Source organism: Equus asinus, chromosome 1 (genome assembly GCF_041296235.1).
Source record: "Equus asinus isolate D_3611 breed Donkey chromosome 1, EquAss-T2T_v2, whole genome shotgun sequence".
NCBI lineage: Eukaryota > Metazoa > Chordata > Mammalia > Perissodactyla > Equidae > Equus > Equus asinus.
In genome coordinates, this window is record NC_091790.1 from 135,304,489 (window position 1) to 135,327,678 (window position 23,190).

Below are 23,190 nucleotides of genomic sequence, written 5' to 3' on the forward strand. Positions count from 1 at the left end.
CTAGAGCATGCTTTGTACATATGGTGCTTTATACTAAAGGGATTTTACTTTTATTTCCAATCCTATCATTCTCCCTTACATACTGATCCTCAAATCTAGAATTGTTCACCCACAGATAGTTAAATGGGTGAGGTCATCAAAGTAGCAATATTAGATGCCATGGGATACCTAGGAGCACATGCATTTGTATTTACAATGTCTTCTAAATAATAGAGATACCACAGATAGTTTATAATCTATCTATTTGATATATAACATTGATTCTCATAAGAAAATCTGATTCCTTCACTTCAGATCTTACCATTACAATCTTTATTTAAAATAAAACCTCCTCAAGCCCACAAAGGAATGAAAAAGTTAACAAAGTAATTGGATCAACTGCAATACTATGGAGACAGTACTAGCTTATGCTCAGTTTTGTATACAGACACATAACAAACACCATGCAGGTTTAAAGATGAAAATTAAACAAGAGTAGAGGATCTAGCAGTCTGATCTGAATGAGGGCAAAGACCTCGGCTGCAAAATATTTTTAAGCATTAAGATTGTGTAACAAACAAGAAGAGAGCTTCAAACCTAGGTAAAAATACAAAAAGTACCCAAATTATATCATTTCAGAACTGTCTGAGACAATTAAGCAGTAGCATTTGTTTAAAAGGAATGAATAACCATTCAAGGAAAACAGCTTTTTCATTCTTTTAAACGGACATTAAACTACTAGGAAAAAAATTGTATACAAGAGTATCAATTTATTTTCTTCCAGCTTGAGGCTGACAGAACCTACAGATAAAACGGTCCCCTGCCAACTCTCTTCTGGTATTTAAATAAGTCTTTATTTAGTTTGAACTATCAGCCAGATTTACAGCTAGCTGACTTTAGAAAACTGCATAGCCAAACCTCTGTCTACATGTCCCCCTGCGGTTCATGAAGTTTTGTGCACAAGAAAACACAGGGGGATAAGGACCCAATTTTAATTCTTTAACAGTTATTAATTACTTATAATTATTAATTATATATAATTTATATAATTTTTAAATAATTGTTTTATCAGTTATTCATCATAAACACTGTTACACTTTAATTCTGTGAATATCACATTTAGCTAAATTAGTAAGCCTTAACCACATATCCTTATGTGAAATGCAGTCATACAGCTTTGGTCAGGAGAAACAGGCATTCTAAAGAAGCTGAGAAGGTCTGAGAGATACATCCAAATATGCAGAGTGGAATAATGCTGACCTTTGCACTAATTTTGTCATAGACACTTTAATTAATATTCAGAGTATAACATGACAGTCATACTCCCTAAATGCAGGAAAGCAAAAAGGAAGGAATGCGCCCAACTTGGGTCCATGCACTCTACTTTCCTTAGAAAAGGAGGCTTTGTGTGGCTGCTGGGAGTAAATCTAGTCAGCTTCCTAATCAAAGAAACACACCAGTTCTCCACAGTGCATAGGATTTCATCAGAGGCCTGGTTCTTGTGTGGAAAAAGGCCGAGGTCTAATTTTATATGCACTTTGGAATAGCAAGAAAGCAAGAGCAGCTGCCCTCAGGGCAAATTCTAGCCCAAGGGCCCCAGGTAGGCTTCAGGAAGCCCTCCAGAACAAAGATGCGGGTATTATTGCCAGTGTCTGACACATGCCATGGCCCGACCTCATGTAGGTCATCAAGCCAAGGGAAGGACTGAGTGGTAGAGGGCTCGTGACTGCTCCATTTGAAGTATACCTGGTGTATGAGTACGAATCCATCAATATTTTTTCCAGGTGGTTTCTCAGGTCTCCCAACATCTTTACTAAAAAGATACTTGATATTAATTCTTGATAAGTAGAAATATAAAGTTAGATACATTTGTTCTTGTACTTGTATTTTGTATTTTGAAGAGGGTCTAGAAACACACACGTGAAAATTTAGTATCAGATAAAGATGGCATTTCAAGTCAATGTTGAATGGATGGATTCTTCAATTTTACTGAGGTATAACTGCAGTATACTAAACCGCACATATTTAAAATATACACTTTGACACATTTTGACTTATCTATACACTCACAAAACCATCACGATAATGAAGATAATGAATATATACAACACCTCCAAAAGTTTCCCTGTGGCCCTTGGTAATCCCTCCTCCCTGGCCTTCCCCATCCCACCCCACCTCCATCCCAGACTACAAATGATCTACTTTCTGTCACTACAGATTAGTAAGCATTTCCTAGAATTTTATATAAATGGAACCACATAGATTGTACTCTTTGTTTGGCTTCTTTCATTTAGAACAATTATTTTGAGATTCACCCAGGTTGTTGCATGTATTAATAGTTCATTCTTTTGTATTGCTGAATAATATTCCACTGCACAAATATATCACAACTTATATTTCCATTTATCTGTTGATGAACCTGTTGGGTTGCTTCCAGGTTTTGGTTACTACAAGTAAAGCTGTTATGAAGATGCAAGTACAAGTCTTTGTAAGAACATGAAGCATGGCAATGTTAATATTAATGTAGTATTCAAAGCAAAATGCATTAACTAGGACAAGAGAGAGCTCTATACTGATAACTACCAAAAAGATTTTGGTCAAAGCCTTTAGAGAAGCCTTCACAGCAAATTTCCATTGTTGCCAAGGATCTGTCCTGAACAAGACACCAGATGATTTTACAGGAAAGTTCTGCGAGCTTTTAAAGGAATGGATAGTTCCCATGATTTTCAACTGGTTCCATAGCATAGGGAAGAAAATAAAAACCTTCCAAACTAATTTTATAAGGCTAGTACAACTCTGATCCAAAAGCCTGACAAAGTGGCAACTGCCCTCCTCCTAAAAAAACAAAGAATCTACCCACCAAAACTTCCACAATAACAAGGTGAGTGGGGAGGGGAAACCTGTATACCAATTCCCCTTGTGAATACTAATAAAAACTCTTAAGTAAAATATTAGTAAATTGAATTTGGCTTAGGTTTTATTTCAATAAAACAAAGGATGATATAAAGAAATCAACTGACATTCATTGATGGATTAAAAACAGATGATTTTTAAAAAGGATTTTTCAAAAATTATCATTCATCCCTGACTAAAATAAACAAACCTCTTTGCGAACTAAGAAAAAAAGGATATTTCCTCAACCTCATGACAAACAGGTTAGCTGGGACTTTGTTTCTTTGATTATTTGGAGGCTTTGACAATGAATGTGTATTCTCAGAGAATAAACTCACTTCCATTGTAAAATAAAAGGAGAAAGAAAGACGATATGTTGGGTATAAATTGAAGGTAGCTTGACAGCTACTGAAGGTGGCACTGGGATATTCAAATAGAGATGGAAGAACTACCATACCATCATATTAAAATTTTTCATAATTAACACAAAGCAGTTCATGTACATAAACTCACTGATCTTCACCCAGTATTGCTACTAAGGAAAAATAAGTTCAAATGTCTATCTGATTAGATCTGGTGTCAAGATGGTGGTGTAGGCAGACTCTGAACTCACCTCCTCCCACAGACACAACAAATTTACAATTACTCTTGGAATAATTACCCTAAGAGAGAAGTGAAAACTGGATAAAAAGAACACCCACAACAAGAGCCAGTACTGACTGAGGTGGAAGAGGCAGAAACTCCTTTTTGGAAAGGAAAAGGCCACCTTCTACACACAGCACTTCATGGACAGCCAGGAGAAATCTTAAAGTACAAAGCCTTCCCTGGAAGAGAGGGGGATCTGAGTGGGGGAGTGTTACCACAATAAGCAGTTCTTGGACTCAGCACAACTGAAACAAGTGTCATAATATCTGGCTTAGCTGGTTATTAACAACAACGAGGGATACCCCTAGAAAAGCTATCAGATATAAGGGGCGGGGTGGAAGCCTGTCCTTAAAGGGCCCATGCACAAATTCACCCATTTAGGAAAGCAATCTAAAATCACCAGAAAGGTACATAGTCCTTTGGTGAAAAGAGACTCACTTGATAGGCTCTGGATGCATCTCAGTGAGAGTGAGACCTCCGCAAGGTGGGACTACTTCCCCAGTGAGTGTGAGACATTGGTGACAGCCATTATTCTGAATTAGCACAGGCATGCTGACATGGATGTTGGCAGATGCCATTGGATTTCTTCCCCTGACTTGTTAGTGCATGGGTCTGCCCCGCCTACTAGAGCACTGATTTAATCCAGCTCAGCCAGGGCAGGCAGCACCCTCTAGGGATTGGCCCCACCCAAGAGCAAGCCCTCAGGTAACTTGTGGCCCCACAAAGGCAGGGTGCCTGGGACCTCTGCAGTAGGGCAAGTGGGTCCGCCCCTGTGGGGCAGAGCATGTGCGAGGGGTAGGCCTGCATTGGTGGAGAATGTGGGGCATCTGCAGTGGGGTGACTGGACCCACTCTTCAGTGGGTCAGGGTGTGTACATGGGGCAAGCCTGTGTTGACAGGGTGTGTGGGCCTGTGGGCAGTGGGACTTGTCAGCTGCAGCAGACTTGTGCTTCTCAAACAGCCAAATAGGAGATCGGCCCCACCTTCCAAAGCCTAAAACAAGTGGGAGATCACATGCCTGGGGCCAGCCCCACCAAGCTGCACTCTTGAGAGAGCTGACAACAGCCTTGCAGGCCAGAGGCCTATAGCAATTATAAACCCCAGAACCTAGCAACAAGCCACATTGGGGGCCTACTCACTTAACAGAAAAACTGCAAGAAAAATGTGCCAATAGACCTTGCAGCCAACTGTGCTTGGGCTCCCCATGCCCAATAAAGTGACTGAAGGGACAACAGTAGACACAGGCACTGTGTATTACAACCAGCCAGCCAGTGGGACAGCCAAGCCTCCCCAGGCACCTGCAGCAAGAGCAACCCTGCCACAACAGGAAACAGGTAGCCCACACGGGACACTCGTGGAACATTTGGAACTGGTGATGAGAGAGAAGAACTGTGCAGGGCTTCATAAGGCATCTCTTCCATAAGGGACCTCTGCAAGACCAGCAGATGCAGCTGATCTACCTAATATATAGGTATAACCACAGAGAAAGAGGCAAATGAGGAAACAAAGGAATACATTCCAAGTAAGAGAACAGGACAAAACCCCAGAAAAAGAACTAAACAAAACAGAATTAAACAATTTACCTGACAAAGAGTACAAACTAAGAGTCATAAGGATGCTCATTGATCTTGGGAGAGGAATGCATGAACTCAGTGAGAACATAAACAAATAATTGGAAAATATAAAAAAGAACCAATCAGAAATTAAGGATACAATACAGGAAATGAAAAATTCACTAGAGGGGCTCAAAAGCAGAGTAGACGATACAGAAGAACGGATCACCAGGCAGAACGAATGACTAGAGGAAATCACCCAAGCTGAACAGATAAAAGAAAAAAGAATTAAAAGAATGAGGACAGTCTAAGGGACCTCTGAGACAAGATCAAGTGCACTAACATCTGTATCATAGGTGTCCAAGAAGGAGAAGAGAGAGACAAAGGAGCAGAGAATCTATGTAAAGAAATAATAGCTGACAACTTTGCTAACCTAAGAAAGGAAACAGACGTCCAGGTACAGGAAGAACAGAGAGCACCAAACAAGATTAACCAAAAGAAGCCCACACTAAGACACATTATAATTAAAATTTCAAGAACTAAAGATAAAGAGAGAATCCTAAAAGCTGCCAGAGAGTGACAGCAAGTTATACACAAAGGAAACTCCATAAGACTATCAGCTGACTTCACAGGAGAAACCTTACAGGCTAGAAGGGAGTGGCATGGTATATTTAAAGTGCTGAAAAGAAGAAACCTTTACAGCCAAGGATACTCTATCCAGCAAGGTTATCATTCAAAATGGAAAGAGATAGTTTCCCAGACAAGCAGAAACTAAAGGAGTTTATCACCAAGAAACCAGCCTTACAAGAAATGTTAAAGGGACTTATTTAAGTGGAAAAGAAAAGACCACAAATAGGAATAAGAAAATTATCATACACAAAAAAAATCAAAACAATAAAATCACTGGCAAAGGCAAATATACAGTTAAGGTAGTAGATCAACTACCTATGAAGTTAATGTGAAGGTCAAAAGACAAAAGTAGTAAAATTATCTATTTCCATGATAGAAGAGTAAGAGAAACACACTCACAAACAAGAGGTTAGACATGATATCAAAAACATAAAATGTGGGAAGAAGGGGGCAAAAGAGTAGAGCTTTTAGCAAGAGGTCAAATTTAAGAGACCATCAACTTAATATAGATTGCTATATATATAGGTTGTTACATACGAACCTCAAGGTAATCACAAACCAGAAACCTATAATAAATACACAAAAAAACTAAGAGAAAGGAACCCAAACATAATAGTAAAGAAAGCCATCAAACCACAAGGGAAGACAGCAAGAGAAGAAGAAAGGAACAGAGAAAAACTACTAAAACACCCAGAAAGAAAGCAATAAAATAGCAATAAGTATATTCTTATCAATAGCTACTTTAAAAGTCAATGGACTAAATACTCCAATAAAAAGGCATAGTGTGGCCAAATGGATAAAAAAAACAAGACCTATATATATGCTGCATACAAGAGACACTCTTCAGACCTAAGGACAATCACAAACTGAAAGACTGAAAGTGAAGGGATGGAAAAAGATACTCCATGAAAATGGCAATGAAAAGAAAGCTGAGGTAGCAATACTTAATATCAGACAAAATAGACTTCAAAACAAAAACTGTAACAAGAGACAAAGAAGGGCACAACATAAAGATAAAGGGAACAATCCAACAAGAGGATATACCACTTGTAAATATCTATGCACCCAACATAGGAGCACCTAAATATATAAAGCAATTATTAACAGATATAGAAGAAATAGCAATACAATAATAGTAGGGGACTTTAACACCCCACTTACACCAAATACATAGATCATCCTAACATAAGATCAATAAGGAAACATTGGCCTTAAATGACACATTAGACCAGATGGACTTAGTAGATATATATACACAACATTCCATCTAAAAACTGCAGAATACACATTCTTTTCAAATGCATGTGGAACACTCTCCAGGAGAGAACAAATATTAGGCCACAAAACAAGTCTCAACAAATTTAAGAAAACTGAAATAATATCAAGCATCTTTTCTGACCACAATGCTATGAAACTAGAAATCAACTACAGGAGCAAAGTTTGAAAAGCCACAAATATGTGCAGATTAAACAAAATGCTACTGAACAATGATTGGGTCAATGAAGAAATCAAAGGAGACATCAAAAAGTACCTGAAGACAAATGAAAATGAAAATACAACATGTCAAAATCTATGGGATATGGCAAAAGCAGTTCTAAGAGAGACGTTTACAGCAATATGAGCCTACCTCAACAAACAAGAAAAATCTCAAATAAACAATCTAACAGTGCACCTAAAGGAACTGGAAAAAGAAGAACAAACAAAGCTCAAAATCAGTAGGAGGAAGGCAACAATAAAAATCAGAACAGAAATAAATGAAATAGAGACAAAAAGACAACAGAAAAAAATCAATGAAACTAAGAGGTGGTTCTTGGAAAAGATAAACAAAATTGACAAGCCTTTAGCTAGGCTCACCAAGAAAACAAGAGAGAAGGCTCAAATAAATAAAATCAGAAATGAAAGAGGAGAAATTACAACAGACAACTCAGAAATACAAAACACTGTAAGAGAATATAACAAAAACTTATACAACAACAAACTGGATAAACTGGAAATGGATAAATTCTTAGAATCATTCAACCTTCCAAAACTGAATCAAAAAGAAACAGAGAATCTGAATAAACAAACCAACAGTAAGGAGATCGAAAAAGTAATAAAAAAAACTTCCCAAAAAACAAAAGTCCAAGGCCAGACGGCTTCCCTGGCAAATTCTACCAAACACTCAAAGAAGACTTAATACCTATCCTTCTCAAACTCTTCCAAAAAATTGAAGAGGAGGGGAAGCTTCCTAATTCATTCCATGAAGCCAACATTACCCTGATACCAAAACCAGACAACACAAAAAAAAGAAAATTACAAGCCAATATCACTGATGAACATCAATGCAAAGATCCTCAACAAAATACTAGCAAATCAAATACAACAGTACATTAAAAAGATCATACACCATGAACAAGTGGAGTTTATTCCAGGGATGCGGGGATGGTTCAACATCCACAAATCAGTGTGATACACCACATTAACAAAATGAAGAAGAAAAACCACATGATCATCTCAAGAGATGCAGAGAAAGCATTTGACAAGATACAGCGTCCATTTATGATAAAAACTCTAAATAAAATGGGCATGGAAGGAAAATCCTCAACATAATAAAGGCCACATATGACAAATCCACAGCTCAAACCATTCTCAATGGAGAAAAACTGAAAGCTCTCTCTCTAAGAACAGGAACCATACAAAAGATGCCCACTTTCACCAATCTTATTTAACATAGTATTGGAAGTCCTAGCCAGAGCAATGAGGCAAGAAAAAGAAAGAAAAGGGATCCAAATTGGAAAGGAAGAAGTGAGGTTGTCACTATTTGCAGATGACATGATTTTATATATAGAAAATCCTAAAGAATCCACCAAAAAACTTTAAGAAATAATAAATGAATAGGGTAAAGTTGCAGGATACAAAATCAACATACAAAAATCAGTTGCATTTCTATACACTAACAACAAAGTAGCAGAAAGAGAAATTATGACAACAATTCCATTTACAATTGCAACAAAAAGAATAAAATATCTAGGAATAAATTTAAAGAAAGAGATGAAAGACCTGTACACTGAAAACTACAAAACATTGTTGAAAGAAAATGAAGAAGCCACAAAGGAATGGAAAGATATTCCATGCTTAAGGATTGGAAGAATAAATATAGATAAAATGTCCATACTTCCTAAGGCCATCTACAGATTCAATGCAATCCCTATCAAATTCCAATGACATTTTTTACAGAAATTGAACAAAGAATCCTAAAATTTATATGGAACAACAAAAGACCGTGAATAGCCAAAGGACTCCTGAGAAAAAAGAACAAAGCTGGAGGTATCACACTCCCTGATTTCCAAATATACTATAAAGCCATAGTAATCAAAACAGCATGGTACTGGCACAAAAAAAGACACACAGATAAATGGAACAGAATCAAGAGCCCAGAAATAAACTCATACATCTATGGAGAGCTAATTTTTTTTTTTTTTGAGGAAGATTAGCCCTGAGCTAACATCTGCTGCCAATCCTCCTCTTTTTGCTGAGGAAGACTGGCCCTCAGCTAACACCCATGCCCATCTTCCTCTACTTTATATGTGGGACACCTACCACAGCATGGATTGCCAAGCGGTGCCGTGCCCGCACCTTGGATCTGAACCAGTGAACCCTGGGTGGCGAAAGTAGAACACGTGAACTTAACCACTGCACCAATGGGCCAGCCCCCAGAGAGCTAATTTTTGACAAGGGAGGAAAGAACATACAATCAACAAAGGAAAGTCTCTTCAATAAATGGTGTTGGGAAAACTGGACAGCCACACGCAAAAGAATGGAATATCTTACACCATGCACAAAAATCAACTCAAAATAGATTAAAGACTTGAATGTAAGACCTAAAACCATGAAACTTCTAGAAGAAAACATAGGCACTATGCTCTTTGACATCAGTCTTAGCAGCATATTTTCAAGTACCATGTCTGACTGGGCAAGGGAAACAAAAGAAAAAATAAACAAATGGGACTACATCAAACTAAAATGCTTAAATAAACAAATGGGACTACATCAAACTAAAATGCTTCTGCACAGCAAAGGAAACCATCAAAAAAAATGAAAAGACGACCTAACAATTGGAAGAAGACATTTCCAAACCTTATATCTGATGAGTTAATAATCTAAAATATATAAAGAACTCACACATCTCAACAACAAAAAAACTAACAACTCAACTAAAAAATGGGCAAAAGATCTGGAAAGATATTTTTCCAAAGAAGATATATAGATGGCCAACAGGCACATAAAAAGATGTTCAACATCACTAATTATTAGGAAAATGCAAATCAAAACTACAATGAGATATCACCTCACGCCCATCAGAACAGCTATAATTAACAAGGCAAGAAATACTAAGTGTTGGAGAGAATGTGGAAAAAAGTCAACTCTCACACACTGCTGGTCGGAGAGCAACCTGGTGCAGCCACTATGGAAAACAGTATGGAGATTCCTCAAAAAATTAAGAATAAAACTACCATACGAGCCAGCCATTCCCCTGCTGGGTATTGATCCAAAGAACATGAAAACATAAATGCATGAAGATATATGCACCCCTATGTTCACTGCAGCATTATTCACAATAGCCAAGACTTGGAAGCAACCTAGGTGCCCATCAAGGGACGAATGGATAAAGATCTGGTATATAGACACAATGGAATACTACTCAGCCATAAAAAAGGATGAGATCTGGCCATTTGTGACAACATGGATGGTATTGATGGTATTATGCTAAGCAAAATAAGTCAGAGGGAGAAAGTCGAATGTCATATGATCTCACTCATAAACAGAAGATAAAAACAACAAAAAACAGGGGCCAGCCCCATGGTTGAGTGGTTAAGTTCACGCACTCTGCTTCAGTGGCCCAGGGTTTTGCCGGTTCGAATCCTGGGCGCAGACATGGCACTGCTCATCAGGCCATGCTGAGGCAGCATCCCACATGCCACAACTAGAGGGATCCACAACTGAAAATACACAACTATGTACCAGTGGGGCTTTGGGGAGTAAAAGAAAAAATAAAATCTTAAAAAAAAAAAAAAAAGCAAACACAGAGAAAGAAATTGGATTGGTGGTTACCAGAGGGGAAGCGGGGAGGCAGGAGGGCGAAATCAGTGATTACGCACATGTATGGTGATGGATTGTAATTAGTATTTGGGTGGTGAACATGATGTAGTCTACACAGAAATTGAAATATAATGATGTACACTTGAAATTTATATGTTATAAACCAATGAAACCACAATAAAATATATATATATACCTGACTAACAGTGAAGTGAGACACAAAATGAGATTCCATCAGTATGTCTTCTATGTCTGTACCAAATTCCACACAGAAATTAGTCAAAAGGCTAAAAAAAAACTATAGTATTTTTGTTTTTTCCTTTTATTTAACTAACAATCTCTGTGAATTGTGGGGAAAAAAGTGTGAAAGCAAAAGTGTAGACATAATCTATCTCGAAAAGACCAGAAGAAAGTGAAGAGGTAAGGGTGACATTTGGGGAACACCAGAAACATGAAAATGAGCAAGAAGATACATAGGACCTGGTTATAACATTCACCATGAGTGCCTTCCTCAACTCCTCAAAACTGATGCTGGCAGCTCTTTCCTATACCAGGTTCCTGAGTCAACAGTGAATAAACTAAGGAATAAATGAATGCCCTCAGTCCAAAGACCTCTTGACCAGTTTAGAACACCTGTCTCCCAAGTTACCTGGTGGCCAATCAGACCCAAGACCTAGTCCCTCCAGAGATGATCCCTAGAGGACCATGATGACTGAGTCATAGCTCCTCTCTTCTGTCTCCAATGTTGGGCAACTGTGCTTCTGCTATCATCTCTTCCCCAAACCTCTCTAATAATAATATAGTCCTGCTATTCTATCTTGTTTGTGCCAAGCTCTTCTTGGACTATGTAAAGATTGCCTATTATTAAAGTTTGTGGCTAGAGTTCTGCCATCAACAGATTCTCCCTTCAATCTCCACTAGATTGTACTTCTGGGTGTGAAGTTTGTGGGGCATCACAGTCCATAAGGAAGAAGCCAACAGTCAAGTTTTGCACATGAAAGCAATCTTATTGGATCTTTAGCTACAAACCTTGTACCTATGCAAGCCTTAGAAATTAGATGATTTAAGGAGAGAAATGACTAGTTTAATAGACCAGTAAACCCTTTTATAAATACTACTCATTTTTTGTTCCTTCCTGGTAAGTTCAGGATGAAGAAACTCATTTTTTTCCTTTAATCTTTGATAGTTATTTGAAAGTCCTCAAGTTTATGCCAGCAATTTAGAATTTACAGATGGTTTCCATTTAAAAAATGAAGTTTTGCAGAAACAGCTGACATTTGGAGAACAGCAAAATGCAGTAATCTTAATGTTCATATTTTCTAGAGCAAAATTTTAACTTATACTAATGGTGGAAAAAATGGTAGAATGTATGTGGAATACTGAACTAATCTAGGTGGGGTTTTCAAAAAATTACTAATGTACTAAAATTTACTCTATCTGTCTAATGGTGAGAGATTCACTAGAGAAATTGTGGTTTATCCAAACAATTTCATACAACCATTAAAAACAATGTTACTGGTGAATACTTGATTCTGTAATTAATTAATTACTAAAGAATACTTAATATGTTCAGAATCTATTAGGTTAAAAAACATAAATATAGACAGCTTGATCTCAACTTAAATATATATGCCACATATCTACTCATATTACATCCATGTGTGGATATATTCTGCAAAGAAAAACAAGAACAGTGACCAAAATGTTCATTATTTATCTCTGGGAGATAAGATTATAGTTTGTTTTGCGTGTGTGTGGTTTATTTTCTATTTTTTCCACACTATAAACATGGATTTTTCTTTTTACTCATGAAAAAATATTACTTAAAATTTTTATAATTCAACTTTTTTTTAAGACTCTCCCCTAATCAGATTCAAACCTTAAAATATGTTAATCTTGCCTAACAGGTACTATCCATTTGTTTCTACTAAGAAGTTGTCCTTCCTCAATCCCCAAAAGATGGCTGTATTCTACTTCTGTGCATCCCACATTCTCCTTGGCCACTGGCAACTGTTGCTGCTATATCATCTCATCAACCCAGACATAATCCTCATGACCAGCTGATGCCAATAAACTTTTATCTCCTCTGTCTACCTCCATCAAGTTCCTTACAGACTTGTTAGTTCCAAAGCAACACTTCAGAAAATATTCACATACAATTCAGAAGACTTAAGGAATTAATACTTTGTGCTTTAAGTCATAACAATAAAATTTACTCCCAATAATACTACTGTATCCATGCAATGCAATATTATTTGGCAATAAAAAAGAATGAAATACTGGGGCCAGCCTGGTGGCATAGTGGTTAAGTTCACACACTCCACTTCAGTGCCCTGGAGTTCAGAGGTTCAGATCCTGGGTGCTGACCTAGCACCACTCGTCAAGCCACACTGTGGAGGCATCCCACGTAAAATAGAGGAAGATTGGCAGATGTTAGTTCAGCGACAATCTTCCCCACAAAAAATATAGATAGATGGATAGATAGGTAGGTAGGTAGGTAGGTAGGTAGACAGACAGACAGACAGACAGACAGATAGATAGAGAATGAAATACTGGTATGTGCTACATGGATGAACCTTGTAAACATTATGTTAACTGAAAGAAGCCCATTACAAATGACCATATTGTATGATTCGACTTACATGGAATATTCAGAATTAGCATATTTATAGAGAGAAAGTAGATCAGTGGTTGCTTAGGGCTAGAGAAGTAAGAGGGGGATCATAGAGATTAACTGCTAATGGGTATAGGGTTTTTTTCAGGGTGTGCAAACAGACTCTAAAATTAGATTGTGGTGACTCCATAGCCCTATGAATATTAAAAAATACATTGAGTTATGTACTTTAAACTGGTGAATTGTATCGTATGTGAATTATATATCAATAAAGCTGTATTTAAAAATATTACTGCAACTATTTATTACAGCTACCATTGAACAGTTACTATGTGCAAGAAACCTTCTAGAGACCCTTTATTATCTGATTCTCACCAACTCTGAGGTCAATTTTTAATCTTATAGATGAGAAAACAAGTTCAGTGAAATTAAAATATCTACACAAAGTTGCAGAGCTAGTCAGAAATGGTGCACAGATATACCACTCTAAAAAAATGCCTCTTGAAAGCCGATGTTTTCTAAACTATGCTATGCCTGCCATTAAATAGCTGACTGGAAAAAATTATAAGAGTATCATTGACATACACACAGCCTTAAAAAAAAAAAAAAGCAGGAATTTTGTTTCTATCAGTGGTGGGAATAAGTTTTTTTGTAGCATTGCTGATAGGAAACAAGGCTTAAAAGATGAGCACCATTGTTATTTAATTCAAAATTGACATCAACAAATACCTCTGGAAAACAATTAAAGCAATTAAGGTCATACGTGTCCTTTCTCTTTCAGTTTATTTCAGACGCTAGATTGTGAGTGTCTTCAAGATACAGACATCATCTGACTTGTCATTTTTTAAGTCAATGCTTCTAGAAATTCCTTGTTCTTTATTAGTTGAAATACCAACAAAATGTAAATATATAGAAACTATCACCATGGCTTTAAGCTACAGTTATTAGGCGAAAACACTCCTTTATTTAGATTGTATTACTTACATTTACTTCTTTATCCATACATTTAGAGGACTTTACAAATACTAATTTATTAGTCATTCCAAAAACAGAGGTGGATACAAAAGGTTATTGTAAGATGAAGAAATACAAACATAATACCAAAAGGACCGTATTTTGTGACTTCTTCACCTAAAATGCAACTAATCATCTATTTAGTTGCCATATTAATCTATTTGCTGCTGTAACAAATTATCACAAACTCAGTGGCTTAAAACACCACAAATTCATTATCTTACAGTTCTGTAGGTCAGCAGTTTGACATAGGTCTCACTCGGCTAAATTCAAGGTCCCAGCAGGGCTGCACTCCTTTCTGTGGGACCTGGAGGAGGACATTTCCTTGCCTTTTCCATTTTCTAAAGGCCACCTGCATTCTTTGATTCATGGCCCCATCCTCCTTCAAAGCCAGTAAAAGGGGGTCAAGTCCTTCTTACATGGCATCACTCTGACCTCTCTTACCTCCCTCTTCCACTTTTAAGGACCCTTATAATTACCCTGGGCCCACCCAGATAATACAGGATAATCTCGACCCATCTCAAGGCCCTTAACCTAAATTTAACTGCAAAGTCCTTTTGCAATGTAACATACCATATTCACAGGTTCTTGGAATTAAGACACTGACGTCTTTCAGTGGCCATTATTCTGGCTACCATAGTTGCCCCTGTTTTCAAAGAAATCAGGATATGCCCATAGAAAATTGAGCCTAAGCCGGGGGGGGGGGGGGGGGGGGGGTGGCAGAGCATACTAATGGTTTGAATGGAGAATTTGGGATGAAAAATCCCTCCTTTTTGTCTTCATCAGAATTTTATTGGCATTATGTTTTGAAGATGAACCATAATTAGATACATGGGAATAACAGGAGAAATAAATTGCCATCCAAACCGTGAGGAAACAGAACTATCTAAATGAACCTGTCAACTTTTTAATCTAAACAGAAACCAAAAAAGCTTATTTTGTACTTTCTATCTTTCAACACACTGTTCTCCCCTGGCACTCAGGAACTACCATTCACACAGCAGCCACACCCATGTCACATAATCAGATGTTGTATTAATTCAAATTAGAGAAAACGTAGCTGGGAAGACTATACTTGAACATACTGACCATGAGTTTTTATGAACCTTTAAAATATCAAAGACCAGCCCTGGTGGCCAAGTGGTTCAGTTTGGCACACTCTGCTTCACTGGCCCAGGTTCAGTTCCCGGGCACAGACCTACACCACTCTTGTGTCAGTGGCCATGCTGTGGCAGCAGGTCACATACAAAAAAAGAGGAAGATTGGCAGTGGATGTTAGCTCAGGGTGAATCTTCCTCAGCGAAAAAAATAAATAAAATATCGAAAGGATTATTATATATGTGGTTAAGAAATCAACCCTCTCCTTTTTGAAAGGCCCAAATTCAAAATGCAGTATCGCTGTATTATAAGACTTTTTTTTAACTCCCCAGAGCAATGTTCTATCCAATGTTTAACTTTTTCAATTTAGCTTTATATCTTTTTTGACTCCAAGATAGAAGAGTGATGCTTGATGTACTCAAGTTATAGCCAGCATTTACCAATTCTTTGATTCGATTTTTTAAAGTATTTATGCTTGAATCCAAAATCCGAGGATTTTCAATTATTTGTGAGATGCTAATTTTTTCTTCCATGAGGCAGTCTATTTTATCATTAAACTTTCTCTCCCCCAAGAAGATCACATCTGGATAGCTTAAGACAAACTTCTGTACCTCTTCTTCAGTACACCCAAGGGAAAATAGCTTCTCTTTGATATTTGTATAGTTCCTTTTGGCATAGTCATTGGAAAGGTCTAGGATTTCAGCTCCTGGACCACGTATCAGAATGAGCAGCTCCTCATTGTTCAAGTTGAAAGTTGACTGCAAAAACTCAATGTTAGCTTTTACCCGTTTGGTGCTCTGACTTAAGATGAAAGGGTTTTTTAAAATTATCTTCCTGACAAAATCTGTGGGATCATTGTGACCCAAGGACAAACAGATTTCTTGCAAAAGTTCAACCATCTGTTTATTCAGATCAAGACTATTGGAAAAGGTACGTGGGGCATTGGTCAACAATCGACAAAGGCATTTACGGGTCAATCCAACTGAGTAGAGGAACTTTATATTATTCTCTAAGTTTAGGTTGTTATTGGACCGAAAAAAGGATTCAGGAGAACGTTCCAAAATATTTACAATTTCAAGGTCTGATGTCATAATTCTTCTCCAAAGATCCCACCGTTTTGAAAGACTTTCATGTGTGCGTGTTATAGCTCGTGGATATCTTGATATGATGCTAGCAATCACTTCCTCTTTAGCTCCTTTGGACAGAAGGAACATCTTCAAGTCCTGCTCATTAGTACCCACCCTATTAAAAACTCCAGGCTGTCGTCTCTTCGCCATGTCAACATCTACTCCCATAGTAAGTAAGTTATTCAGTAGTTCTTCATTCTTCAAATGCTCAGCGTCTGCACTACCATACTTCACACCAAAAAGCCTAAATGAAACTGATTTAAAGAGCATTTCTGCTGATAATTGGATCATCCAACATCTTGAACCAAAGAGAAAGTTACTTCTCATACACAAGAGGTTTCTTGGTGCCATAACGGTCAGGTAGGCCAAACCTTTTGGAATGCTGTGTAAAACAACATATATAATATTATACAAATGAATGTGTTAAACAGCTAAATGATCCTATAGGCATCAGGATCATTTCTATAAGAAAATATCTGTAGTGTTAGCTCTCCTGATGCTTTGGTAACAATTTCAGTCACCGCACTCCCAGCACTCCCACTCCCTAGTTCACTCCTTCTGATTACCTATGGCCTGGGGCTGCTTCCATTCTTAACATAAAGAAAAGCAGAATAGCATCATCACTGCCCCAGAATTACTCCTGCCTTTCTCTTTCTCTTTTTATTTTGCCTTGCCTACCTTGGCTACCCAAAACCAGTTGCCCCTCTCCATCTCTGCTTTATCCTCCAGGTTTCCAAACCTTTGGCTTATTCCTGCTAACTGATGCTTTCAATTCTGCCTTGTCTTCCAACTTCCCAGATCTTTGGCCTTGCCCTTGCCCACAGATACCAGATTTCTTTGCCTCTGTTCTCAAGTCCTGATTATCAAACTCTAAATCTAGCCTTGAAAACCAACACTTCAGATTACCTAATTTCCACCTTAAACACCTTGTTCTAGATTCATGGTACTCTTTAAACCCATGGTATCATCGAGTCTTAATTCTTAGCTTATATAGAACTCTAGTCAACAGTTCCTGATCCCCAACTCCATCTCACTCAGTTTACCCTAATGTCCCCTTGGTCGTAACTCAACAACTCCAAACCAATTTTCATCTTCAAAATGATCTAGTTGGGACATTTAATCCACATAGTCCATCACATGTGGAACTGTACTGTGAAATGGCAAATAAACATTAAAAAGTTACTTTTACCATTCTCCACCACCCCACCTCCATATATTACAAATGACTGATCCAGAGCTCTCTGCATCTGTTTCACAACACATACAACTTCAAGCAAGTGATTAAAACCTCTATAACTCAGGGTCAGCCCAGTAGGGCAGCAGTTAAGTGCGCATGTTCTGCTGCGGCAGCCAAGGTTTCGCAGGTTCGGAGCCCAGGTGCAGACATGGCACCACTTGGCAAGCCATGCTGTGGTAGGCATCCCACATATAAAGCAGAGGAAGATGGGCATGGATGTTAGCTCAGGGCTAATCTTCCTTGAAAAAAACAAACACCTCTATAACTCATTTTCCTGATCATTTAGAAATGGACATGAAATGTATGAGCTTATATATGATAATCGTCATAGGTCCCAACTAAAATGAGACTTCCATTTATAGGAAATATTTTATGAAGCAACAGAAAAGTGTTCTTCTGTTATTCAATTTGTCAGATGACTTATGTTCCTGAGCTACTTGTGGTCTTAGTCACACAAAAACACATGTTTTTTTTTTTTTTAACTATAGTTTCTCCTTTCAGACTATATACCTGTGACAATTTAGTTCTTGATTTCTAATTACTTACAATGGGCTCTGATTAAAGGAGGGATTTCCCTTTCCCTCTCTCCTAATTAAGAATAAAATAGAAAATTGAGATAGATGGTTCCAACTCACTGCTAATATCTCTGTGCTTGAGGTACTGCTTTCAAGATCGATATTAAAGAAATCCTCTGTGTCTTGCCTTTTAATTACTCCAATTTAACAAGAACTTGGATTATACCTACAGGTTGGGAGCACTCTTGGAGCTCAGATAATCTACAGACCCTCAAAGAATTGAAAAAAGATTCCAAACTATAGAATGAAGTAACATTCAAATGAAAATGCAGGACACTCACAAAGTAGTCATCAAACAACAAAAATACATTTTAGATTGCGTTATGCTCTGAGTTCACTATTCTTCACTTCTCTATAATACCACACACTGCTCTGCAACCACATACTCTTCCAAAAACGCATGAATTTAGAAACTTAAAAATAAGATACTCCTAACTACAGAATGAAGGCTCTACCTTGCACAGCTCAACAATCTGTTCTCTCTTACAGATGCTCAAGAGTGACCTCTACTGGATAATGGGACAGAACACCGACGGCTGTACATGAGACTAGTGCCTTGGAAAGAGAGGTGCAAGATAATCCAATGGGACGTAGGAAGAAAACAGTAAAACTCCAACTTTTATTAGTCTTGGCCTTTTAAAATGTCTGATTTTTATATGTGTTTTATAATGTATATAATATAATCGCACTATAAAACAGAAAATATAACTAACCAGTATATAAATATACATATATTGGAGGTACATGTATAAACCTTTTTTATTAAGATTGTACACAATCAAAAAAGTCTGAAGACCACTACTCTAGACAATACACTCTCTTGAGATTTTTAGCACCATGACAAACAGAGCTGAACAAGCCAGAGAAAGTTCAAAAGAAATTCTACTGATGACAGACTAAAAGTGAAAGTATTTGCCAAATTTATTAACAAAAGAGTAATAAATCTATTAAAGTTTCTCTTGAATCTGTCATAGGTAGATTTTGTCTTTGTATATAATTCACTCTCCATGGAATTATCTTTCACATGAACTAACACATCCAAACCAAACTGAACATCCTTCCCAGCCCCCAAACAAAGTAGCACTCCTCTGATTAATGAAATCACTATCACTATTCTAATAGTTGCTCACATTAAAAAGCTAAAAGTGAGCTTTGCTTTCCTCCTCTTCCTCAATAATGATGTGGATTTAGCTTCTTCAATATCTCTGAAATCCAACCTCTCTACTGTTTGTTATTCTCTCTTACCCAGACTATAAGAGCCCCCTAATTTGCTTCTCTGACATGTCACTCAAAATTGCCATCGCAGTATACTTGTAAAACAAAGATGTGATTATGTCCCTTATTCCCTGATTAAAGACCTCTATAGCTCTCCCTTAGAAAGCAAAATCTTCAGGCTGACCTTCAAGGCTCTCACCACACCGTTCCAACTACCTTTCTAGCTATCTCTTCTATTCTACAACCTCACAACCAAGCACCACTGCTTCTCAAATCTCTGGTCCTAAACATCCTCGCCCATTGTTGTCTCCCTGCCTTTGTGTAAGCTGTTCTCTCTTTTGGAAAAGCCCATCCTCCCAATACCTATCCACAGTCCAAGGTCTCATTCAAATACCCTCTTCCCACAAATCTTTAACTTAACAAATACTTACTACTGAAGAGAATTGTTTAATAATAATTTATTACTGAGGAATCTAAAACTAAGTATTCTATTTATATAGGAAAAAAGAGCTGAACTGGACGTAGAACTGGAAACTAAAATTTGGTTTTGATTACAATACTATAAATGCAATAAATTGGCCCCCAAAAATGGTATAAGCCTAAAAACAAGGTAACTAATAACAACTGTTGGTGAGCATATGAAGAAATGGGGGAAATTCTCAAATCACTGTTGGAAGGGAACTTGGCACCATCCATCCTTTCCTTTAACCCAGCATTTCCACTTCTTAGAGATTATCCAAAGGAAATAAAAGGACAAGAATATACATTTGTTGTGAAAAAGAATGATCATCACAACATCATGTGCTGTAGCAAAAAAGATGAAACCCTATTGGCCAGCAATAGTAGAATGATTGACAAATTGTGGTACATCTATGCAATATAATATATACAGCCTGATATTAAAAAAAAAAAAAAAGGCAGATCTAACACAAAAGAAAGAAGTCCAAGATATTCTAAGTAGCAAACTGCATAATATTATGGATAGTATGGATAATGCCACTTATATAAAAAGGGGGTGGGAGGAGCATCAATACATACAGAAGGAAAAAATGAAAGTTATCTCTGAGATTAATGGGGGCTATGTACTATTTCTGAAATATTGTGACATGACTTAATGAATATGTGTTATTTTGCAATCAGACAAGAAATTAAAAACAAATTAAACTGGCTGAGGGGTGCAAAAACGTAATGGAAAATATGTTACCTTTATCAATTTTTCAGTTTTCAACACAAAAAAAGTTAAACCTGAAAAATATCAATGATATTTCACTCTCTTAACACCCAATCCCCATTCAAGACATTCCTATGACATCTAGCAAAGTGAATAAATATTTAAACTGGCTAATACAAGAAGTACCAACTGCCTCAATCTACAAATTTTAAAAATAATATTTCACAACTTATTTCAATCTATCTCTCAAACTGACATTTTTAATTAACTAAAATCATTATTCCAAGGGCTGAGGTCCAAAATCAACAAACATACTGACAATCTGTGTACTTGTAACATGTGAGGTCTAAAGAAAAAAGGATTTGCGGTATCTTCTGCTCCACAATTCGCCTGATAAAGGAGCTTTTAACACAAATGGTTCATCACTGGGCCTACGGTACTACATTCCAGCTGGTGTTCTTTTGACAAAACAAGCTAAGTTTAGATACCTTTACAGCAATGCATTTCTCACCTCATTTGTCTTAAAGAAAGAGAACTTTGCACTTCTCCAGAAAAACCGGAAAATAGCTGTCCCTGGAAATGGCAAAAAAAATGGGGGGGAAGACAAAATAGTATCAGGGCTTCGTAATACAAAATAAAAACATCGATCCCAGCTAACACTGCATAATGCTCTCGTGAGACGCATAACTTCTTGCATACGAAGCATCTGCCTCACAGATACTGAGAAAGAACGGCAGGTACACTCCTGAGTATGACAGGAAAAGGAATCACCATATGATTTGTAAAACCGGAGCTAAGCGCTCCACATACACTGACTTAAACCCCACGACTTAAAAGGTAGGCATTATCTCTAAAATTATAAAATCGGAAAACGCGCCAAGCTACCTTACTAGTTTGTCTAAGCTAGTTGAAGCATAAGTTTCAAACCCAGCTGAGTCCTTCTTAACTCAAACCCAGGTAATTCCACGGGTTCCATTCCATGGGTTCTTCCCATCCCTCTCCCTCCCACAAGGACAACGCTGCAAGAGGCTGCGCGGGAACAAGAGTCCATACCAGACCTGCTCCCGAAAACATAAAAGCACAGCAACAGCTACCCACCCACCTCAACCCAGACTGTACCCACGCGCCACACATAGCTTTACTTCCGCTTCTGCGGCGTGGAGGGGAACAGAGCGGCGGAAGTGGACAAGACTAACTTCCGGCCACGGGCCGCGCGCGCAGAGATGGCGTCGCCCGCCTTGCGCCCCCCGGCGGTCACGCGGCCATCCTCCGTAGCCCGACTCTAAGGACCGGCAGGGGGAGGCACGAGACTGCACCCAGCGCTGGACACCGCAGTCTGGGGCGGGTTTGGAAGGGCGGGTTTGGGAGGGCGGGTTTGGGAGGGCGGGGCCCAGGGGCCGAGCCAAAGCCAGGGACCTAAGATTGCTGCGGGGATCCAGTTGCCTGCTGACGACACGCAATAGGAAAGTCGCGATTATATACGTAAATTTTGCAGCCTAATAGAGTAATTACGCTTATTATTGTGGTTAACACGATGCAGACGAACACCTCAGCGTTTGTTGCAGGAAAACGCGTGCGACCCGAAACTCATAATCAGTCCTGAACTACCTTGGAAATCCTGGAGTGTCGCTGCTAGTCCAAGTCCAGTGTCAGTTTTCAGGCTGGCTTGATCTTGAATTCTACTGCAAAGGAAGAATTTCTTGAGTTACCCTCCTCTGTATAGGAGCATAGTAGAATTTTTTTCATCCCATTTCTTGCACCAATGAACCAATTAATGTTTTGTCCTCACTCTGGACTCTAGATTACTGTTAGCTGGTTTACTGTTGTCACTTTGTTTTGAATTAACTTTGTTTTGTTTCTTGGGATAAAGATTTACCTTTGGGACTTCAAATTACTAATAATCAGTCTATCTGGTAAGTGAAACCACTTACTGTGGTTCCCCCACGTAAAAAATAGTCCTGAAAAATTATAAATGGTCTCTTTGTGTGATTTCTAAAATCTGTTTCTGCATGGAAGGAGCTCATAAATATATAAATTTACATACATAAATGTGTAAATATTTTATCTATAAACTGCTTTACAATCATAGTGTAAAACAACTGCCCGGCCCCATGGCCGGGTGGTTAAGTTCCCACTTGGCAGCCCAGGGTTCCCTGGCTTCGGATCTTGGGCGCCGACATGGCACTGCTCATCAGGCCATGCTGAGGTGGCGTCCCATATAGCACAACCAGAGGCACTCACAACTAGAATATACAACTAGGTTGGGAGAGCGGGCTGCTTTGGGGAGAAGAAGAAGAAGAAGAAGAAAAGATTGGCAACAGATGTTAGCACAGGTGCCAATCTTTAAAAAAAAAAATGTAAA

At 38.1% G+C, this 23,190-nt stretch overlaps 1 protein-coding gene across 17 annotated transcripts in view; it reads right to left on the bottom strand.

Moving 5' to 3' along the window:
- The window catches only part of MTERF1 (mitochondrial transcription termination factor 1), a 347,595-nt gene extending 325,584 nt beyond the window's left edge, over nucleotides 1-22,011 (bottom strand). For 3 of the 17 annotated variants that reach the window (XR_011502917.1, XR_011502924.1, XR_006525811.2), the window contains exons 1-2: nucleotides 21,931-22,011; nucleotides 21,340-21,401 (exon numbers count right to left, since the gene is read on the bottom strand). Coding sequence is in view for 7 of the 17 variants with exons in the window: in XM_070508203.1 (XP_070364304.1) it covers nucleotides 15,845-17,012; nucleotides 21,340-21,401; nucleotides 21,948-21,962 (1,245 nt within the window). In the remaining 10 variants the exon portion in view is untranslated. Of the gene's footprint in view, nucleotides 1-14,320; nucleotides 17,013-20,861; nucleotides 20,903-21,339; nucleotides 21,402-21,713; nucleotides 21,812-21,930 lie in introns of those variants that run through there. The other 14 variants (XR_011502922.1, XR_011502920.1, XR_011502942.1 and 11 more) reach the window with 12 other exon arrangements.
- Between the last annotated feature and the right edge of the window lie 1,179 nt (nucleotides 22,012-23,190).